This window comes from Oncorhynchus mykiss, chromosome 23 (genome assembly GCF_013265735.2).
Source record: "Oncorhynchus mykiss isolate Arlee chromosome 23, USDA_OmykA_1.1, whole genome shotgun sequence".
NCBI lineage: Eukaryota > Metazoa > Chordata > Actinopteri > Salmoniformes > Salmonidae > Oncorhynchus > Oncorhynchus mykiss.
This window is the reverse complement of record NC_048587.1, coordinates 37,420,122-37,441,872: the sequence shown is the minus strand read 5'-3', so window position 1 is coordinate 37,441,872 and position 21,751 is coordinate 37,420,122. Positions and strand designations below refer to the sequence as shown.

Genomic DNA, 21,751 nt, shown 5'->3' with positions numbered 1-21,751 from the left:
TCTCCTCCCTAACAACGCCTCTGTGGTCCATACTGCTGATGACTGAGATATAGTACAAACACACCTTTATTAAGTATTAATGCTGCACATTGTGCTGCATGAATCACTACTCTTCTGGTACCAAGTGACAGTACATGATGCAAGTCCCAACTCCTCACATACAATTTGAGCCCATCATAAATGCTGTGTCTCCCGCGTGCTAGCGTAGTAACGACTACCCCGCGGCTTCCCTGTTCCGTCTATTGCTGTTCACTGGACCCTATGATCACTTGGCTACATAGCTGATGCCTGCTGGACTGTTTATTAATCACGGTACTCTATTTTACTTTTTGTTTATCTGTCGGCCCTGTGTGTAGTTAACTGACCCTCTCTACCCATTCATAGACATTTTACCTGTTGTTGTTGTCTTAGATGATTAGCTGTTGTTGTCTTACCCGTTGTTGCCTTAGCTAGCTCTCCCAATCAACACCTGTGATTGCTTTTTGCCTCGCTTTATGCCTCGTCTCTCTCAAATGTCAATATGCCTTGTACACTGTAGATTAGGATAGTTATTATTGTCTTAGTTTACTGCGGAGCCCCTAGTCCCACTCAACATGCCTCAGATACCTGCTTTGTCCCACCTCCCACACATGTGGTGACCTCACCCAGCATAACTAGCCCGTCCAGAGATGCAACCTCTCTTTTCATCACTCGGTGCCTGGGTTTACCTCCACTGTACCCGCACCCCACCATACCCCTGTCTGTACATTATGCCCTGAATCTATTCTACCATGCCCTGAAATCTTCTCCTTTTATTCTCTGTCCCCAACGCACTAGACGACCAGTTTTGATAGCCTTTAGCCGTACCCTCATCCTACTCCTCCTCTGTTCCTCGGGGGTGATGTGGAGGTTAACCCAGGCCCTGCGTGTCCCCAGGCACTCTCATTTGTTGACTTCTGTAACAGAAAAAGTATTGGTTTGTTTTACTCACTGCTTTAGCACACTCCGCCAACCCTGATGTCCTTGCCGTGTCTGAATCCTGGCTAAGGAAGGCCACCAAAAATTCGGAGATTTCCATCCCCAACTACAACATTTTCCGTCCAGATAGAACTACCAAAGGAGGAGGAGTTGCAATCTACTGCAGAGATAGCCTGCAAAGTTCTGTCATACTTTCCAGGTCTATGCCCAAACAGTTTGAGCTTCTAATTTAAAAAATGAATCTCTCCAGAAATAAGTCTCTCACTGTTGCCACCTGTTATAGACCCCATCAGCTCCCAACTGTGCCCTGGACACCATATGTGAATTGATTGCCCCCATCTATCTTCAGAGTTTGTTCTGTTAGGTGACCAAAACTGGGGATTGCTTAACACCCCAGGCAGTCCTACAATCTTAGCCAGATGCCCTCAATCTCCCACAATTTATCAAGGAACCCACCAGGTACAACTCTAAATCCGTAAACATGGGCACCCTCATAAATGTCATCCTGACCAACTTTCCCTCCAAATACACGTGTCACCACCAATAAATCCACGATAATCGAGAATTTCAAAAAGCATTTCTCTACGGCTGGCCATGCTTTCCTCCTGGCTACCCCAACCCGGACAACAGCTCTGCACCCCCCGCAGCTACTTGCCCAAGCCTCCCCAGCTTCTCCTTCACCCAAATCCAGATAGCAGATGTTCTGAAAGAGCTGCAAAACCTGGACCTGTACAAATCAGCTGGGCTAGACAATCTGGATCCTCTCTTTCTAAAATGATCCGCCGCCATTGTTAAGAGTCTTTAGGTGCCTTTTGGCACTCCAAGTGGGCTGTCATGTGCCTTTTCCTGAGGAGGGGCTTCTGTCTAGCCACTCTACCATAACGGCTTGATTGGTGGAGGGCTACAGAGATGGTTGTCCTTCTGGAAGTTTCTTCCATCTCCACAGAGGAACTCGGGTTCTTGGTCACCTCCCTGACCAAGTCCCTTCTCCCCCGATTGCTCAGTTTGGCCGGGCGGACAGCTCTAGGAAGAGTCTTGGTGGTTCATAACTTCTTCCATTTAAGAATGATGGAGGCCACTGTGTTCTTGGGAACCTTCAATACTGCAGACATTTTTTGGTACCCTTCCCCAGATCTGTGTCTCGACACAATCCTGTCAATTCCTTCGACCTCATGGCTTGGTTTTTGCTCTGACATGCACTGTCAACTGCAGGACTTTATATAGACAGGTATGTTCCTTTCCAAATCAAGTCCAATCAATTGAATTTACCAACAGGTGGACTCCAATCAAGTTGTAGAAACATCTCAAGGATGATCAATGGAAACAGGATGCGCCTGAGCTCAATATCGAGTCTCATAACCAAGGGTCATAATACTTATGTAAATCAGGTATTTCTGTTTTTTATTTTTCATACATTTGGAAACATTTCTCAAAACTTGTTTTTGCTTTGTCATTATGTGGTATTGCGTGGAGATTGATGAGGAAGGCTGTAACATGACAAAATGTGGAAAAACTCAAGGGGTCTGAATACTTTCTGAATGCACCGTACCTAATGAATGGTCTTTTCACAAATGTCACCTGCCCCTTTTAGGGAAAACCCTCTGAACCAGATTACACATTGTCTGACTACCATGGCAGTTTGTTTGTTTGCAAGGCGAGTTTTGGAAGAAGTCCATTGATTCTAAACTGAGAGATGAATATAGAGACTAACAGGATCTCATGCTTTGGTAGGCTGTAGTGGGTGGGCATGCCAAGGAAAATGCCAAGCGTTGGATTGGCTACTTTGGTCCTCCTCCATACTTAATTTGAAATAAAGATAAATACTTCAAACAAAAAATGATCCTCCTCCAACTCAGTTGCATTTAGGTGAGATTATCATCAGGCTCTGGAAATGAGTCTCCATGAAATGAGACAAATGGCATGGCGGGGAAAAACGAATCCCAAAAGTAGAAGTACATTCAAACCTTACCAACGCAATAATACTTGAGGGGTACACACAGGTGTCCTTCTACTTGACATTCTAGTCTGGTGGCGACTATGAACAAAGTGGAGATATTAAATATATATTGTCTGGTCTGAGCTGGGGGGTACAATGACCTGATCAGTGCAGCTGCCGAAGCTGAAGCATACCTCTGGCCCTCCAACAAAGCTAAGATTCTGTAATGTAAACCCTAAGGAAAGGAGGGGAAGCACAAGAAATGCCATAAGGAAACTCTCATCCAGCCCTTCTACCAGAGGGATTGGCAGACACTGCAAAGATGTATTAATATTTACAGCCTCAGCTGAGCATGCCTACACAGTACGCACATTAATTACCGTTAACTGCTGTAGGCTCAAAGTCGGCAGAGCCTTGCAAGTGGCTCCATACTGAACTTGTTAATTGTGGAATAAATTAACTAACTTGTTAGCTAGATGGGAACGGGTGCAGGGAGGTGTGTGTGTGTGTGTGGGGGGGGGGGGGGGGGGGGGGGGGGGGGCAGAACAAAGGGAAAGCTTTTTTATGTTGTAATATAAAAAACATTACTATAGCAACCTGCCAGAAAATATAGCAAGTTATGTGAAAAAAGTTCTTCATTTTCATTGTTGAGATATTTCATTTGGGGTTGTGCCAAAACTTTGTCAATGTCCAACATCCAACCTCAGTCGGTCTGGAGCTGTTTTAATCACTTTCTTAACCCTGTAAACGTTCAATTACATCTGAGAGTGCAAAAAAAGCCCCAGTAGAGGAATCCACAAGAGCAGAAGTGCACAGACCCATCTGAATGTACAACTCACAATTACCCTGGAGGAATTTGAGTAAATGAAATGGTTTAAACAAACTTACTGGAACTAGGAATTTCTTAATCTCCTCCAAGGCATGGCTCATGCGGGAATAGGCCTCTCCAGGCGGAGCGAAGACTTCAATTAAAACATGGAGATCGTTACTCAAATGGGCATACTTGGCTTCTCCACTTTTCCTCAACTCTTCTTCCTGAGGAAAAAATTGAAAAAAAAAAATCAGGTTAAATATTATTGTGGGGTCTGAAAGGAGAAAGTGAAAGCGATAATTACAAATAGTACAGTGGGTATGATGGAGATATCAAGTGAAGCATGTGGGGTTTACAAGAATCATTTGTAGCCCACAGCTGCCTGTTGATAAATTCAATCTCATCAGCATGTTTGCATTGACTTCCTCCCTCAAGCATTTGGGAGGTTGGGAGGGAGATGTCCCTGTTGCATGCCAGCCAGCCTATCAGACTGCATCCACCCACTGTGATTTACACCATGAAGCTGTGGCTGAATCATATTGCTGGTTTTGGTTTACATTATAAATAAGATACTACAAATTTGAATGATGTGTGAACCGTATTTGTGGTCTTCAATGACATACAGGGGTTGCATCCTAACTTGGAATGTATGTATTAGTGTGTGACTAACTGTGATGTTAATCAGTCATTACGCAACAATGCAAACACACCAGGTAGGAAGAATGACCATCACAAATGTGAGCTAAACCTCCTCACAGTGTGGTTGACAAAGCATTTGGACATTTAGTAGTGTGTTATATTGAATTTGTGAATGACTAAGAGATCCTATCTTCATCAGACAAACTACACTACCTCCCACTCTGAAGGACCAGTCACCATTCTAAAGTGTCCTGATTGCTGAAGGTCGCCACTACAAACTGTTCTTCAGAAAGCCGGTAATTACTTCAGCCAGCATTACCTTCTTATGTTGATTACCTTGGGCTCTGGCACACATTCAAAGACTGGAGGTGCTTTGATGTGGAAATTCTCCCTGATGCTTGATCAGTGGTGTGGTGCACTCCCTCATCACATCAGCCCTCTTGTTCATTTCTTAATAAACACTTCTTGATTCCCAGAGCGTACGACATGACAGGCTATGATGACCTAAGAATATATTGTATAGATAACTTCATTTGGTTCCAAGGTGAAAGAGTCACTTGAGCAAATGTATTCTTGAAACCCATAGCTACCCTAAAGGGAGGTAACCTAATGGTGTCGGTCTAAACATTCGCAAATTGCCAGAGTTTTTTAAGGATACATTTGTCTTCAAAATAATCCCGAGTGGCGCAGCGATCTAAGGCACTGCATCGCAGTGCTTGAGGCATCACTACAGACCCGGGTTCGATCCCAGGCTGTGTCGTGACCGAGAGTCCCATATGGCGGCGCACAATAGTCCGGGTTAGGGGAGGGTTTAGCCAGGGGGGCTTTACTTGGCTCATCGCTCTCTTACGACTCCTTGTGGCGGGCTGGGTGCCTGCAAGCTGACTTCGGTCGTCAATTGAACAGTGTTACCACTAACACATTGGTGTGGCTGGCTTCTGGGTTAAGCTGGCGGGTGTTAAGGAGCGTGGTTTGACGGGTCATGTTTCAAGGCAAGGCACATGTTTCAAGGCAAGGCACACATCGAAATATGTTAATGAGCCAGAGATTCTTTCCAAACCCAGTTCTAAACCCAAACAACAGTACCACCCATGACGTGCGGCTCCAGCCGTGCATCGACACCGGCCTCGGGGACGACCCGGAGGGCAAGGCGCAGGGCGATCCAGACGAAGACGGTGGAACTCCTGCAGCATAGATGGGTCGAATCCACCACCAGCCTGAGGAGAGACACATGGAACGAGTGGTTAATATGGTAATCGGGTGGAAGCTGTAACCTATACCAACCCTCGTTCACTCTCCTCAGGACTTTAAATGGCCCCACAAACCGCGGACCCAGCTTCCGGCAGGGCAGGTCGGAGGGGCAGGTTTCGGGTCGAGAGCCAGACCCGGTGCGAACACTGGGGTCTCACTGTGGTGGCGATCTGCATTAAACTTCTGGCTTGTCATGGCCTGCTGAAGGTGGACACGGGCGGCTTCCTATGTCTCCTCCGCAAACAAGGCCTCCGCAGTCTGTAGGGCCGTAGGGAGACCGGGCAGAGGGAGGAGACGACAGGACTTAGAGAAACGATCCGCTGTGGAACGGATAAGGGGTGTAGCTTACCTCTGGGCAGATGCCTAGGACCCTTACACTGGGCGCACACCGAGCAGGAGGAAACATAAACCCTCACGTCCTTAGCCAAGGTAGGCCACCAGTACCTCCCGCTCTAACAGCGCACTGTCCGACCGATCCCAGGATGACCAGAGGAGGGTGACGTGTGGGCCCAATAGATCAACCGGTCACGGACAGCAGACGGGACGTACAGACGCCCAGCGGGACACTGGACGGGAGCGGGCTCTGCACGTAACGCCTGCTCAATGCTCGTGTCTAGCTCCCACACTACTGGCGCCACCAAGCAGGTGGCGGGGAGTGGGATCCATGTCGCCCAAACAAAGAGAGGGACCAACTTCGGCGGAAGTCGTGACATGTGTCTGGAAACTTTGTTCCCTTTTATGCCAATCTGAATAGCAAAATGCTCTGTTGTTTTAAAAGCTGGGCTTGTCTTCCAACGTGAATGTAATTTTTTAAATGTTTTATTAGTTCAATATGAGTACAGCAGAAGTTGAAGATAGTTGAAGGCAATATGAATAGGTCTCATAGATAGACAATGGCACAAACAAATATGACTGTAGGAAATGGATGATTGGTAATCTGATATGCAACATTACAGGAATGTTGCATATCACATTTTATAAATGCTATTAATAACACTGGTCTACTATCTAGTTAAAGTAATTATTAGAACAGATTAAAGACACCACTTATTAATTACAATTACACACTGATTACAAAATAATCAACTTCCACAAGTTAGTAACAAATAATGAATAATCGATAGGTAGGTTATTAGCTGGATTTATGCTACTGTAGAAGAGTGTCATAGCACTGGTATGACAGGTCTGTTAAAAAGCACACTGACAATAAACGTTAAGGAAAACACAGAGTCAAAGTTTATCTGAGAACTGTTCAAATCATATTGCATTTGGAAGTTCTCCTCTGACAGCCAGGGACTTTATTGATCACAAAAAGACACAGGTCTCTGGCGTGTTTCTGAGGAATACGGAGAAATACAATGATGCTGCCTGCTGTACTGTACTGTATAGAAACACATATCAAAGGAGTGAAAACCACTTCACCCTGACACTTTTACTTAGTTTAATAGAATCTTATGACCCAGTTTCAGCAGCAGTTAGTCAAGTGCCACATGCCAAAGATCCCTTTATTTCAGGATTCCCAACTGCCACTGAGGTTGTTCTCATTAATATAACAGAACATCGTGTGACTACTTGTATGTAGGACTAGTTATGAAACCCTGGAATCACTGCCCTACACAATAATCAATAGCTTCAGTAGAGTTGAAATGCATTAAAATCTAAAAAACGTTGCTTATCTTGGGAAACAAGAAAATAAAAGGCATAAACCAGAATGATCAACTAAAACAATTATTTGATATCGTAATAAGATTATTTGCATTTGTTCCTTCATTATAGAAAATGGCTGTCCATGCCAATGAAAGTATTCACACCACTTTACTTTTTTTGGGGATTAAAACTGATTTAATTGTTCGTACATTTGTAAAAAAATAAATAATAATAAAATAAAACACTAGATAAGTATTCAATACATGTTTGAATCACCTTTGGCAGAGAATACAGCTATGAGTCTTTCTGGGTAAATTTATTTCTACCCCTTTTTCTCCCAAATTTCATGGTATCCAATTGGTAGTTACAGTCTTGTCTCATCGCTGCAACTCCCGTGCGGACTCGGGAGAGGTGACGGTCAAGAGCCGTGCATCCTCCGAAACAACCCAACCAAGCCAGCAGCTTCAATAAAGAGTACCCGCAAAAGGGTTTTCTAATGATCTATTAGCCTTTTAAAATTATAAACTTGGATTTGTAATGAACATGATGGGAGACAGAGAGCTGGTTTCAAGCACAGGGCACAGCAGGTGTTTATTGCAAAGGACCACAGGAGGAGGTATGTAGCTGGGTCCAGGGGCAGGCAGAAGGTCATGCACAGGGGGTCCAAAAGGGCAACAATACAGGCAGGGAAAAGGCTAGTAAAGTAGTCCGGGAGATCAGGCAATAGGTAGATAACAGGAGATAACAGGAAATCCGATAAAGTCCAGGCAGGGAATAGGCAAAAGGTGTCGTTAGTGAGGCAGGCAAAAACTATCATACACGGGAGGAGTAAATCACAGGAAACCAAGGGCTCAGACAGACGTGTCACAAAACAAACAATACCTCACAGTGAAGGGGTGCAAAGAACTGAACTAAATAGTGTGGGATAATGACATACAGGTGTGTGAACAGGTGATTAGAATTCAGGTGATTGGGATCTGGAGAGTGAGCTGCGTTCAGGGGATCTAAAGTGTTTGAGGGTGTGAGTTGGAAGCAGGCGTTACAGGATTAGCTAACACAACGTGCCATTGGAACACAGGAGTGATGGTTGCTGATAATGGGCCTCTATATGCCTAAATAGATATTACATAAAAAAATCAGCCGTTTCCAGCTACAATAGTCATTTACAACATTAACAATGTCTACACTGTATTTCTGATCAATTTGATGTTATTTTAATGGACAAAAATGTCCTTATCTTTCAAAAACCATGACATTTCTAACTGAACCCAAACCTTTGAACGGTTGTGTAAATTATTTACCTTCAGAGGTGAATGTATCACACCAGTTGCCATGATACATATTTTGTTGTTGTTGTGCACTCTACTCAAGCAATAGCATGGCCATTTTTCACTGTAATAGCTACTGTAAATTGGACAGTACAGTTAGATTAACAATACTTTTTTTTTCTGCCCATATAAAGCATGTCTATGTCCTGGAAGGTTTGCTGTTACTTACAACGACATGCTCGTCACATTAGCACATGTTAGCAACAACCGTCCCTGTATAGGGACACTGATCCTGTAGATCCTTAAGAGTTTTTAACATTAGTCATCTAAAAAATAAATATTTTAAGGAATATGTTTTAATATATTTTTCTACGTTTTATTTGTATGTTTAGCGCACACTATATCATTTAAAAGTATGCATTTAGGTGTCTGTAATGGAATAAATGTGGCAAAAACTAATCTAGGCATTTATGTCCCCACTAAGACAAAAAATGTACTTTTGTCCTTGAAACATTTAATTTAAATAGTGTAGAATTCCATGAATCCCTATGGAGGACTGCTCCTACTGGGGAGTGCCAATATGGCCGAGCGGTGGCCTCAAAGCCTCTCAATAGCCAATTCATAGCATCAACAATCCAGGGTTTGTATGCATCATTGGTCCCACCACTATAAACATTCCTTAAACACTAAATGGGAGAGAGGAGTTTACTGGAAAGTATGACATGGAGGAAAAGTAGTAAGACTTCATACATAGATATAACATGTGGGCTGACAGCTGACCTCTAAATATCTATGCTACACGCATCCAATGCATAGCAAATGAGTCAGCCTCGGAGAGTAGCGTTTGAAAATGCTTCCCTAAGACTTAAAGCATCAATTATGCAGCTTGTTTGGAATGAAAAATTGCTTTCATTGCAGAATATTCCTCGAAAATCAAACAAGACACCCTAGAATCCCTTGCCTTGTAGTCATTATTATTATTAGCATAAAGTCTAAAAAGCTGTTTGTGAGTCTGCCCGTAGGTTATGATACAGTAGGCTACAGTAGAAAGGGCATGAAATGTTTTTATTCCCTCCCTGTAGAATAAGCATAGGAATGTCTCATGTTACCAGAGAAGTAATAGAAATAGAGCTAGATACTGAAGAGACATACAGTATCACAGCAGTAAGTGGTATTTACCCCCAGAGAAAAAAACAAGAGAGCAGAAGATATCATCATTATGTACTGTATCTGCAGGGTATTGCAGATCTATAATGAATCAATCAAAACAGTGTGCTCATGTTTCTACTTGAGCACTGTTAGATTTACTTTGAATGAAATTGTTGTGTAACATTCAAGAAAGACATTGAAGCTCCTATTTTCAAGTTTTCTGTATCCATTTGAAAATCATTGCTCACTCAGGCTACATATTCCGCCGACGTAACAACACTGTGGTATCTGTTGAAATCAAGAGAATTTCATGACATTACTCAAACAAGGGTCAGTTGGATTGTCTGAAATCCCCAACATAAGTGTGGCAGGTAGCCTATCGGTTAGAGCGTTGGGCTAGTAACCGAAAGTTTGAATCCATCAAGCCGACTAGGGGAAAAATCTCTTGACTTGCCCTTGAGCAAGGCACTTAACCCTAATTGTCAATAATGGTTGATCCCTGGCTGTGACCCCACACTCCGAGGGTGTCTCAGGGGAATGGAATATGAAGAAAAAATATATATATTTTACACCACACATTTGTACATTTGTGAAACAGGACAAATATAAGCATCACCTATTTGACCCTTTGAGATCATTATTTATGCAAATATATGCATGCTCAAATATTCAACCTGAGAATCAGTACACAAAAATATGCATGTACCACCTCAATAATCAAATTAGATATGAAATACAAATGTCTGTGAAGTTCTGATGCGGAGCTGAACTGCTCTATGAAGCTAGCAAAACCAACATGTCTATACACACGGACTGATGAGGGTGGAGATGTTATGCCTTGATGTCTTAAGGATGTTTTTCACAATCTACTCTTGGCACGTCATCAACGCAGATGGGATTCAGGAGAGATGTCAAACTGCGCAGTAGGAAGGCAAGAAGCATCATCTCCTTCAAAATACATAAATCAGTGTTCAAATCGAGGCTAAAGAATAGTAAACATTGTGCATGTTGACTTTTTAGGGTGACCTACAGCATGGCAGGTGTTCCTGAGCCCTGCCACGAAAAAAACACCAGAACAAGTGTGTTGATTTGATTGTAGTCAATACAATGGATCAAGTCCAATATAATATTCAGGGTATTCATACACCATCTTATTGTTACAGTTGAGGTTGAGGTGAAAAATAATGATGTCGCAAGGATGTTTACTTTGCAATATGAGCATATGAGCTTTTCACAATCACATTCACCCATTTATATTCATGCTCATTTCATATAAAGTCAATTGTAAATGTGTCTGCAATTTATTGCAATGTTGTGCTCATAAAGAAGGGACATTTGATTTGGTTCCACAAAGAGCAAATCATGTTTACTCTAAGGCATCATCATTGCCTTGCTACAGTGTCAATTGTTCACCACTGAAAATAGTCATTGGAGGTGTATTGTTTGTAGGCATGTTTACTGTGTATATCCATTGTAATACAGTAAGGTTGTCTATGCAAGATGTAAGAAAAGGTGAAATGTAACAAATATAGAAGATAACTTCATGAGATGCTTGTACTGTATGTCACAAATAATGGACAATCTAAACGATGGCTGAAAAAGCAACCTCTCATAAAATGCATTGACTATTGTAAATTCTCTAAATACCAAATGTATGAAGGGAACAACATTCACTAAATGTAGAACATTTTAGAGGTTCAATACTGGGTAGAAAGAAACTATTTCCCAATCTGACCTCATAAAACCCTAACGATGCTGGTACTAAGACCATACTCCACGAGCTGTATATGGCCATAAGCAAACAAGAAAATGCTCATCCAGAGGCGGCGCTCCTAGTGTCCGGGGACTTTAAAACTTTAAATCCGTTTTACCTCATTTCTACCATATGCAACCAGAGGGGAAAAAAACTCTACACCACCTTTACTCCACACACAGAGACATGTACAAAGATCTCCCTCGCCCTCCATTTTTTTAAATCTGACCATAATTCTATCCTCCTGATTCCTGCTTACATGCACAAACTAAAGCAGGAAGTACCAGTGACTCGCTCAATATGGAAGTGGTCAGATGATGCAGATGCTAAGCTACAGGACTATTTTGCTAGCAAAGACTGGAATATGTTCTGGGATTCATCCGATGGCACTGAGGAGTATACCACATCAGTCACTGAATTCATCAGTAAGTGTATTATAGGAAATCCCACTATGCCCTCCGACAAACCATCAAACAGGCAAAGCATCAATACAGGACTAAGATTGAATCCTACTGCACCGGCTCTGACGCTCGTCGGATGTGGCAGGGCTTGCAAACTATTACAGACTACAAAGGGAAGCCCAGCCGCGAGCTACCCATTTACATGAGCCTACCAGATGAGATAAATTACTTCTATGCGCGCTTTGAGGCAAGCAACACTGAAGCATACATGAGACCACCAGCTGTTGCGGACAACTGTGTGATCACATTCTCTATAGCCGATGTAAGTAAGACCTTTAAATAGGTCAACACTCAAAAGGCCGCAGGGCCAGATGGACTACCAGGACATGCACTGACCAACTGGCAAGTGTCTTCACCGACATTTGCAAGTCTGTAATACCTACATGTTTCAAGCAGACCACCATAGTCCCTGTGCCCAAGAACGCCAAGGTAACCTCCCTAAATGACTACCGACCAGTAGCACTCACGTCTGTAGCCATGAATTGCTTTGAAAGGCTGGTAATGGCTCACATCAACACCATCATCCCAGAAACCCTAGATCCATTCCAATTCGCATACCGTCCCAACAGATCCACAGATGACGCCATCTCTGTTGCATTCCACACCACCCTTTCCCACCTGGACAAATGGAACACCTACGTATTAATGCTGTCCATAGTGCCCTCAAAGCTTATCACTAAGCTAAGGACTCTGGGACTAAACTCTGCAACTGGATCCTGCACTTCCTTATGGGCCGCCCCCAGGTGGTAAGGGTAGGCAACAACACATCTGCCACGCTGATCCTCAACACGGTGGTCCCTCAAGGGTGCGTGCTTAGTCCCCTCCTATACTCCCTGTTCACCCACGACTGTGTGGCCAAGCACGACACCATCATTAAGTTTGCAGAAGTTTGCAGCCTGATTAAAGACTAAACAATGATACGGCATATAGGGAGGAGGTCAGAGACCTGGCAGTGTGGGGCCAGGACAACAACCTCTCCCTCAACGTGATGAGAAAAAGGAGGGCCGAGCACGCCCCCATTCACATTGACGGGGCTGTAGTAGAGCAGGCGATACAGAGGGTAGTGCGTACAACCCAGTAATTCGCTGGGGCCAAGCTTCCTGCCATCCAGGACCTCTATAACAGACGGTGTTAGAGGAAGGTCCTAAAAATTGTCAAAGACTCCAGCCACCCTAGTCATATACTGTTCTCTCTGCTACCGCAAGGATAGCGGTACCAGAGAGCCAAGTCTAGGTCCAAAAAAGCTCCTTAACAGCTTCTACCCCCAATCCATAAGACTGAACAGTTAATCAAATGGGTATGCAGACTATTTCCATTGACCCCCCCCCCCCCCCCCGTTTTTTTACACTGCTGCTACTCTCTGTTGATTATATATGCATAGTCACTTTAACCCTACCTACATATACATATTACCTCAATTACCTCAACTAACGCATCACCAGGGGCAAACTACCTGCCCTCCAGGACACCTACAGCACCCGATGTCACAGGCAGACCAAAAAGATCATCAAAGACAACAACCACCCGAGCCACTGCTTGTTCACCCCGCTATCATCCAGAAGGCGAGGTCAGTACAGGTGCAACAAAGCTGGGACCAAGAGACTGAAAAACAGCTTCTATCTCAAGGCCATTAGACTGTTAAATAGCCATCACTAGGCAGCTTCCACCCAGTTACGTAACACTGCACCTTAGAGGCTGCTGCCCTACATAGACTTGAAATCACTGGCCACTTTAATAATGGAACACTAGTCACTTTATAATGTTTACATATTTTTGCTTTACTCATTTCATATGTATATACTGCTTTCTATTTTGCTGTATTTTAGTCTATGCCACTCCAACATTGCTCATCATAATATTTATATATTCCTTAATTTCGTTATTTTACTTTTAGGTTTGTGTGTATTGTGTGTATTGTTGTGAATTGTTAGATATTACTGCACTGTTGGAGCAACAAACACAAGCATTTCGATACACCTGCAATAACATCTGCTAAACATGTATATGTCACCAATAAAATTTTAATTTTTAGATTTTTTTAACCTGTACTGGTTGGGCACATTGACTTGGTACCGGTACCCCCTGTATATAGCCTCATTAATGTTATATTATTTTACTTTTTTAAAACTTTCGTTTATTTAGTAAATATTTTCTTAACTCTTCCTTTCTCTTAAAACTGCATTATTGGTTAAGGGTTTGTAAGTAAGCATTTCACAGTAAGGTCGAAACTTGTTGTATTCGGCGCACGTGACAAATAACATTTGATTGGATTTGATTTAACAGCAGGCAGAATTAAAGTGTTTACTGTGTGAGGTGTTAGAGAACATAGTTGTCCCTTTCCATCACTGGGGTTGTACTGCAGGTCTTTTATCATCCTGTATAGATGTGTGTTTTAATGTGTCCAGGTCGAACAATAGCTGTATAATTCTATACAGCAGCACTAGGACCTACTGAAGCTCCTGTAATGACCTGAGCTACTGGACCACCAGCCCTTTGTTCTCTGGGCCGGTGTTGATCCTCAGATAAGGCTGGTTTCAGGGGACCACGAGTCACTGAGAATGAATAGCCTGGCTGAGAAGCAAAATGCTATCTATACTTAAAACCCTATTACATTTATCTTGGCTATAGTAGTGATAACATAAGGATATTGTGGCGCATCCCTAAACCTTTTTTAGTTTACATTAATCTTGTTTTGTATTTGAATGCATTTCAGTTGGACTTTTCATATAAATATTTTGTGCAATCAAGCTATCACTTGTCACAATACATGGGTATATGTAATGAATGTCATTGTACATAATTCAACATATGCATAATTCAACATATGCATAATTCAACATATGCATAATTCAAATAATTTGAGAGATGTTCGTTCCTACCCCTTTTGACCATGAGTAAATAGCAGAAATGTAATTGCTTCATCTATGATTATGAATCTGTTTGTGTTCTATGATCATGTTTTGTATTTTTTTTCTTTGTATTCGTTGATTGCATTTCGTATTCGTATTTGATGTGTGTATTTTTTATTCTGCAAGGCTCGTTTGAAAAAAGAGCCCTTGGTCTCAACATGACTCCCTGTCAAAAAAAGTGAATAAATGTTAGCTACATGGGACAGTAAGTATTCCATTGAAGGTAAAAAAAAAACTAAGACAGTCAAAGAGCACATTCTAAGGAGGTGTTGTCATCATACCTTTACTTTGTCCCTCATGGAGCCTTTTCCGAGGATGGACATCTTCGCTCCGGTTTCTTCTTGTAATCTTTTCATGGAATTGCCCCGTGGTCCCAACAGCTTCCCAACAAAATTAAACTGCAACAGAGGAGAGGAAAAGCAATGTTTCTCAAACAGATTCCTTGACTGTTTTCAATTATATACCTTAGAAGTAAATGGAAATTAGGTTATATATTGCAAGGGAAAAAAATATTAGATAAAAATATAGATTACAGTTGGCTAACAATAAACCTTTTAAACTAAATATTATCATTTTATTCAGAATGTCTGAATTGAAAAAAATACCTGGGAAAAAAACTGTACAACAAATCAATAACGCTGAGCCATGTGTGCTGCATGACCCAGGTGAATGGGTCTCAGTCTCATCTGAGGTAGAACATAACAGGGGCTGAGTCCCAAATTGCAACCTATTCATTTTATAGTGCACTACTTTTGACCAGGATCCAAAAGGTAGTGCACTATACAGTATATGGAATAGTGTGCCATTTGAGACTCAGCCACGGTCTTCAGTTATCAGCTCCATCCCTTTGTTGGACCACTGAGGTCTAGTCAGTCCCCACTGGGCAAAAACTGGTTGACTCAACATTGTTTCCAGGTCATTTCAACCCACCAAAAATCTGTGATGACATTGAATCAACGTGGAAAACTGATTGGATTTGCAAAAAGTCATCAATATAAGGGCTTTTCGCCTTTTTGTTTTACACAACTTTTAACCTAACTCCAAAGATATGGTGCCATTTTTTTGTTGATTTCATGTTGAATTCACCAAATGTAAATCAAAACTAGACATTGAACTGATGTCTGTGCCCAGTGGGTCATGTGTCTTGTTAATGCAGCACGGTCATCAATGTTGTATGGAGAGGAAATAAAACGTGTGCACCAGCCAATAATGTCCCTGGCAATGATCGAGAGGCCAGAGCTGGGAGAGTGAGAAATAATGAGTTTCTTCCCAATGGGAAATCAAGGAATACTATCCAGATGAGGAACTATCAAACATCTGCCTTCAGCACTGGCCAACATAACATCTCACTGACCGTAGACTTGCTGTTGGTCATAAAACATAGCCCTTTGGGTTCTTACTGTTACTGTCTTTTTTCTTTATCACTGTTGGAGATCAGCACTGACCACAATGGTGACCCTCAACATCATAATAGCAGTCATTTAGTTGAGTCATTTGCTAATTGAAAATGTATTATTCTAGGTCTATTCATGCATTAAAACCACAATCAGAACACCAATTTGAAACACCCCATGTGTTAATAAGTCATTTAGATTTCCAACTACCGCCCCCAAATCCTGCTGAGGTCTCTTGTTCTCATTTCTCGACCACCCCAACAATATTTTCAAATGAATGACTTGACCTTCAAATGTTTGGTGTGACCAGCTGAAAACTCAACCTCCTCCAGAGCTGAACAGCTGTCAGCTGGTCAACCACCCATTTCAACATCACCTGCCTTGGCCTCAAAAATGACTATAACCTATTCACAACACTACTCAAGCCCCCCCACTGAGGCTGAGCACACAACTCAGCCAATAAGAGCCATGGCCAACTGTGTTCTGTATTGCAGCAGCCGTCTGACAAATACCAAAGAGGCACATGACTGCATACTCAGCTTATCTTATCTCTGACATCATGAAGGAGCACTGCATCCCAGGTCTGCATGAAAAGCAAAAGGATACGGTTGGGTGCTGAACAAAGCACCTCTCTACCTCCATCCCTTCATCCATCCATCCCTCCTTTCTGAGGTGATTGAGTTGAGGACCCTGGTGGGTTATTCTGTCTTCTCTGGGGCTGCTTTAACAGGAATATCCTACAGCTGGCTGGGAGCCCTTGAGCAGATGGCCGCCACGGCTACAGTAAGAAGTAGCTCGCTGGGCGGCAGCAGAAGAGTGTCCTGTTCTCATTACACTAATGAATGTCTGGAGCCGCTCTGAGGCTCCGTGGTGGGCAATTTGGGCTTTTAAGGGGGCACGGTTCAGAGTTAAATTAGGTTTGAAATGAGGCAAGGCACCCCCTGCCGCCCCAACACCGGTAGGCCTGAGGATGTTAGAAACTGGGTGTGTTACTAATTCAGCAAGTATGTGGAAATACTGCATGCATTACTATAAAAAAACTATTGTGTTTATATGAAGAGTATGATTATGATTGTATGCACATAGGATATCAAGTTTGTTGATGCTGAAAAGCAAAAGGATATATTATTTCTGTGACACTTTATTTTAAGGTACACATATTTTCCACTGGTTTGTAGTTTATAAGAGGCCTTATATTCACAGGAGGCCTTTTGTCTTTTGGTAGGCTATCATTGTAAATAAGAATTTGTTCTTAAACTGACTTGCCTAATTAAATAAAGGTGAAATAAAAAAATAAGGCCTTTATTATGTCTTATTATGTCTTATTAGGCCTTAATTAAGTGTTTTCTTATTCAAACATTATACATCATGTATTACTGGCCACTCCTTAATAACATCCTTGTTAGCTATAATAAAGGCAAATTAATAGTTAATACATTTAAAGTTACACAAGAAACAGACTCTTAGTAAGATGTCTCAATGGAGGACTAATAATGGCATATTACCTATGTGTTCCATATAACGAGGTGAGACAATATTTTTACTTGCAGAACATTTTTACAGAAACGACCTCATTGGATAGAAAGGGCCACACCTCCTCTCATATATGCCATACAGCCAACATTCAAGTAAAAATTTGATGTTAACAACTAAAGTTCCTTATATACATCCATATATATGAATGTCGGCTGTATAAGATTATATTATGACTTGCAAAGGGGCACACCTCCCCACATCCCTGAGCAAAAGCATATAATGTTTGTCTGAAACTGAGGATTTGTGTAGTTTAATGACATAATAAATGGTTTTCATATTCAGTTTCAGGCAAACATTATATGGTTTTGCTCATGGGTGTGGGGAAGCCATTGCCGTCATTGACGTCGGCTAATGGGGATCCTAATAAATCAAATCAAAGTGTGGCCCTTTGCGATTCACATTATATCGTTATATGCCATACAGCTGTGTATGCAAACCTATGTATGTATGATATATGGAAGCTTAGTTGCCAATTGTTTATTTCAGATTTTTTTTTGACTTGATTGTTGGCTTTATGGCATATATGAGGGGAGGTGTGCCCACCTTTGTGTCCAATGAGGTCATTTCTGGAAAATAACTATGCATGTAAAAATATAGTCACAATTTATTATAGAGAACACATACTGTAGGTACTATGCCCTTATTAGTTCCATATTAAGACAGCTTTGTAAGTGTCTGTTTCTTGTATAACTTGCTCTTTATTAACTACAAATATGCCTTTATTATAGCTAATAATGAGGTTATTAAGGATTGGTCAGTACTACATGACATAATGTTTGAATAACTAATCACTTAATTAAGTCATATTATATGGCTATTAAGACATAATAAAGGCCTTAGAGGTTACTTATATACATACTTATATACACTACAAATTATAGGGTAATATGTCCACCTCAAAATAGTGTTATCCTTATTTCCATTGCTAGTCCTGACTTGGGGTCTCTTTACAGGTCATGAATAGTGTGTTCAAAATGATTAAAAAAAATTAAAAAAATTAATAAGGGTACAGTAGTTGGACTGGGCACCTTTAAGGTGGAGTTGAACCTCCCCAATATAACTTATCTGGTTGAAAATGGCATATGTGGAATCAATATTAGTCAGAAACATTGATTATAGTGCCAAATATATACTACAAAGTGTACAAGCTTTATAAATAATGTATCTTCCAAAAACAGAGATTTTAAGAAAGTGATGATGTTCCTAAAACCTCTGATATTTGAGGGGTTGGGTTTTGATTTCAATCATGCCTTGTCATGCTCACTTGCCCACCAACACAGGGTGGTAACGCCTAGGGACAGTTGTCATGGACGGAGAAACAGCTGCGCTGAGTGCGCTTTATCCAATTGTAGCAGCAGAATCAACCGAAAGACAGACCTACCCATTTCTTTACAGACAACAGAAATACCAAATAGGACACAGCGTCTCTGACTTGTTTACATGAGACAACATACAAAACATCGTCGAGGCCATGTTGAAAGAACAAGACTTGGCTTTAATAAAGGGCTATTTTTTTTTTTTACTCAAACGCCTTCACAATCATAAGCTAACGTTAGCATCACAAACACAACTGTCATCAATGATACTCTATTGGGGAAATTAATAAACGCTCGGCGCTTCGGATGATCACTTTGTCATGGTGCGTCCCGCAGTTGCTAAGCGATTCATCGCGCAAAGTATGGTGTCCTTTTTGAGATATTTGAACTAGGGTGACTAAAGAAGGACAAACAACAAGAACTGCCAGGGTACAGCGAACATAACACATGCACATCGCACATCGAACAACACCCCCAAGACGCAAATCTAGTTTTTCTTATGAGTAGCAGAAATGTCCCTGCCGCCTGTTTCTTAAAGGCCCAGAGCAGTCAATATCAAATCAAATGTTATTGGTCACATACACATGGTTAGTAGATGTTAATGCGAGTGTAGCTTCTAGTTCCGACCATGCAGTAATATCTAACAAGTGATCTAACAATTTCACAACAACTACCTTATGCACACAAGGCAAGATGCAGTAGATGGTATAGAGTACAGTATATACATATGAGATGAGTAATGTAGGGTGTGAAAACATTATATAAAGTGGCATTGTTTAAAGTGACTAGTGATACATTTATTACATCCCATTTTTTATTGTTAAAGTGGCTAGAGATTTGAGTCAGTGTGTTGGCAGCAGCCACTCAATGTTAGTGATGGCTGTTTAACAGTCTGATGGCCTTGAGATAGAAGTTGTTTTACAGTCTCGGTCCCAGCTTTGATGCACCTGCACTGACCTCGCCTTCTGGATGATAGCGGGGTGAACAGGCAGTGGCTCGGGTGGTTGTTGTCCTTGATGATCTTTATGGCCTTCCTGTGACATCGGATGGTGTAGGTGTCCTGGAGGGCAGGTAGTTTCCCCCCGTGATGCATTGTGCAGACCTCACTACCCTCTGGAGAGCCTTACGGTTGTGGGCAGAGCAGTTGCCGTACCAGGCGATGATACAGCCCGACAGGATGCTCTCGATTGTGCATCTGTAAAAGTTTGTGAGAGTTTTGGGTGACAAGCCAAATTTCTTCAGCCTCCTGAGGTTGTTGTGCCTTCTTCACCACACGGTCTATGTGAGTGGACCATTTCAGTTTGTCCGTGATGTGTACTCCGAGGAACTTAAACTTTCCACCTTCTCCACTACGGTCCCGTCGATGTGGATAGGGGGTATGCTTTGTTTTGTTGACGTTGAGTGTGAGGTTATTTTCCTCACACCACACTCCGAGGGCCCTCACCTCCTCTCTGTAGGCCGTCTCGTCGTTGTTGGTAATCAAGCCTACCACTGTAGTGTCGTTTGCAAACTTGATGATTAAGTTGGAGGCGTGCATGGCCACGCAGTCATGGGTGAACAGGGAGTACAGGAGAGGGCTGAGAATGCACCCTTGTGGGGCTCCAGTGCTGAGGATCAGCAGGGGGGAGATGTTGTTTCCTACCCTCACCACCTGGGGGCGGCCCGTCAGAAAGTCCAGGGCGGGGTCGAGACCAAGGGTCTCAAGCTTAATGACGTGTTTGGAGGGAACTATGGTGTTAAATGCTGAGCTGTAATCGATGAACAGCATTCTTCCATAGGTATTCCTCTTGTCCAGATGTGGCAGGGCAATGTGCAGTGTGATTGCGATTGCATCGTCTGTGGACCTATTGGGGCGGTAAGCAAATTGGAGTGGGTCTAGGGTGTCGGGTAGGGTGGAGATGATATGATCCTTGACTAGTCTCTCAAAGCACTTCATGATGACGGAAGTGAGTGCTACGGGGCGATAGTAGTTTAACTCAGTTACCTTAGCTTTCTTGGGAACAGGAACAATGGTGGCCCTCTTAAAGCATGTGGGAACAACATACTGCGATAGGGATGGATTGAATATGTCCCGTAAACACACCAGCCAGCTGGTCTGCATATGTAGTTTTTCCTGTGATTTGTATCATATTGAACAACAGTTGATGAAACTAACAGTGTAAAAGTATGAAACAATGTAATCAGTGTTATTTCCTGGTAGTTGCAATTTCCTGAAATATAATCTCCACAGGACCTTCTAATCAGCAGGTGTTGCATGGGTGGGAGTTTCATCTTTCCATGCTGACATCACCAGGCAAAATCAGTACGTTCAGCCCCTCTTTAAACCTCCTGTAAGACTGTAAATGTGTTGCATCTACAGCTCGTCAGTCATGCTTCTGTGAATCTGAGGACCTGTGAGGCCCTGGTGAGCAACACGTTTTTACACGGGTCTCTGTGACGGAGACCTGCTTCGTGGGCAGATGTTTTTTTGAAGTAGATGGCATTGATTTTTCTAAATGTTTTCACAGACTGTACACTGCAAGCCACTTTTACCACTCAACTCAAATATTGCATGTTTTGAGCTCGAATTAGTATAATTCTCTTACAAATCTATTGCAATCCATTTACAAAATGGTTAAGCATAATCTGTTTGGAGATGTTTCCTGTGACTAATATGTTTCACATCCCACAGTGTCCCCAGTACGCCCTGCTCTACAAATCACTTAGATAGTGATGTGCTCTGTT

At 42.2% G+C, this 21,751-nt stretch overlaps 1 protein-coding gene across 5 annotated transcripts in view; it reads right to left on the bottom strand.

Moving 5' to 3' along the window:
- The window catches only part of LOC110502682 (KH domain-containing, RNA-binding, signal transduction-associated protein 2-like), a 128,283-nt gene that overhangs the window by 50,735 nt on the left and 55,797 nt on the right, over nt 1-21,751 (bottom strand). For 4 of the 5 annotated variants that reach the window (XR_005039183.1, XR_002470359.2, XM_036960398.1 and 1 more), the window contains exons 3-4: nt 15,063-15,179; nt 3,782-3,928 (exon numbers count right to left, since the gene is read on the bottom strand). Coding sequence is in view for 3 of the 5 variants with exons in the window: in XM_036960398.1 (XP_036816293.1) it covers nt 3,782-3,928; nt 15,063-15,179 (264 nt within the window). In the remaining 2 variants the exon portion in view is untranslated. Of the gene's footprint in view, nt 1-3,781; nt 3,929-15,062; nt 15,180-16,710; nt 16,949-21,751 lie in introns of those variants that run through there. The other variant, XM_036960399.1, reaches the window with a different exon arrangement.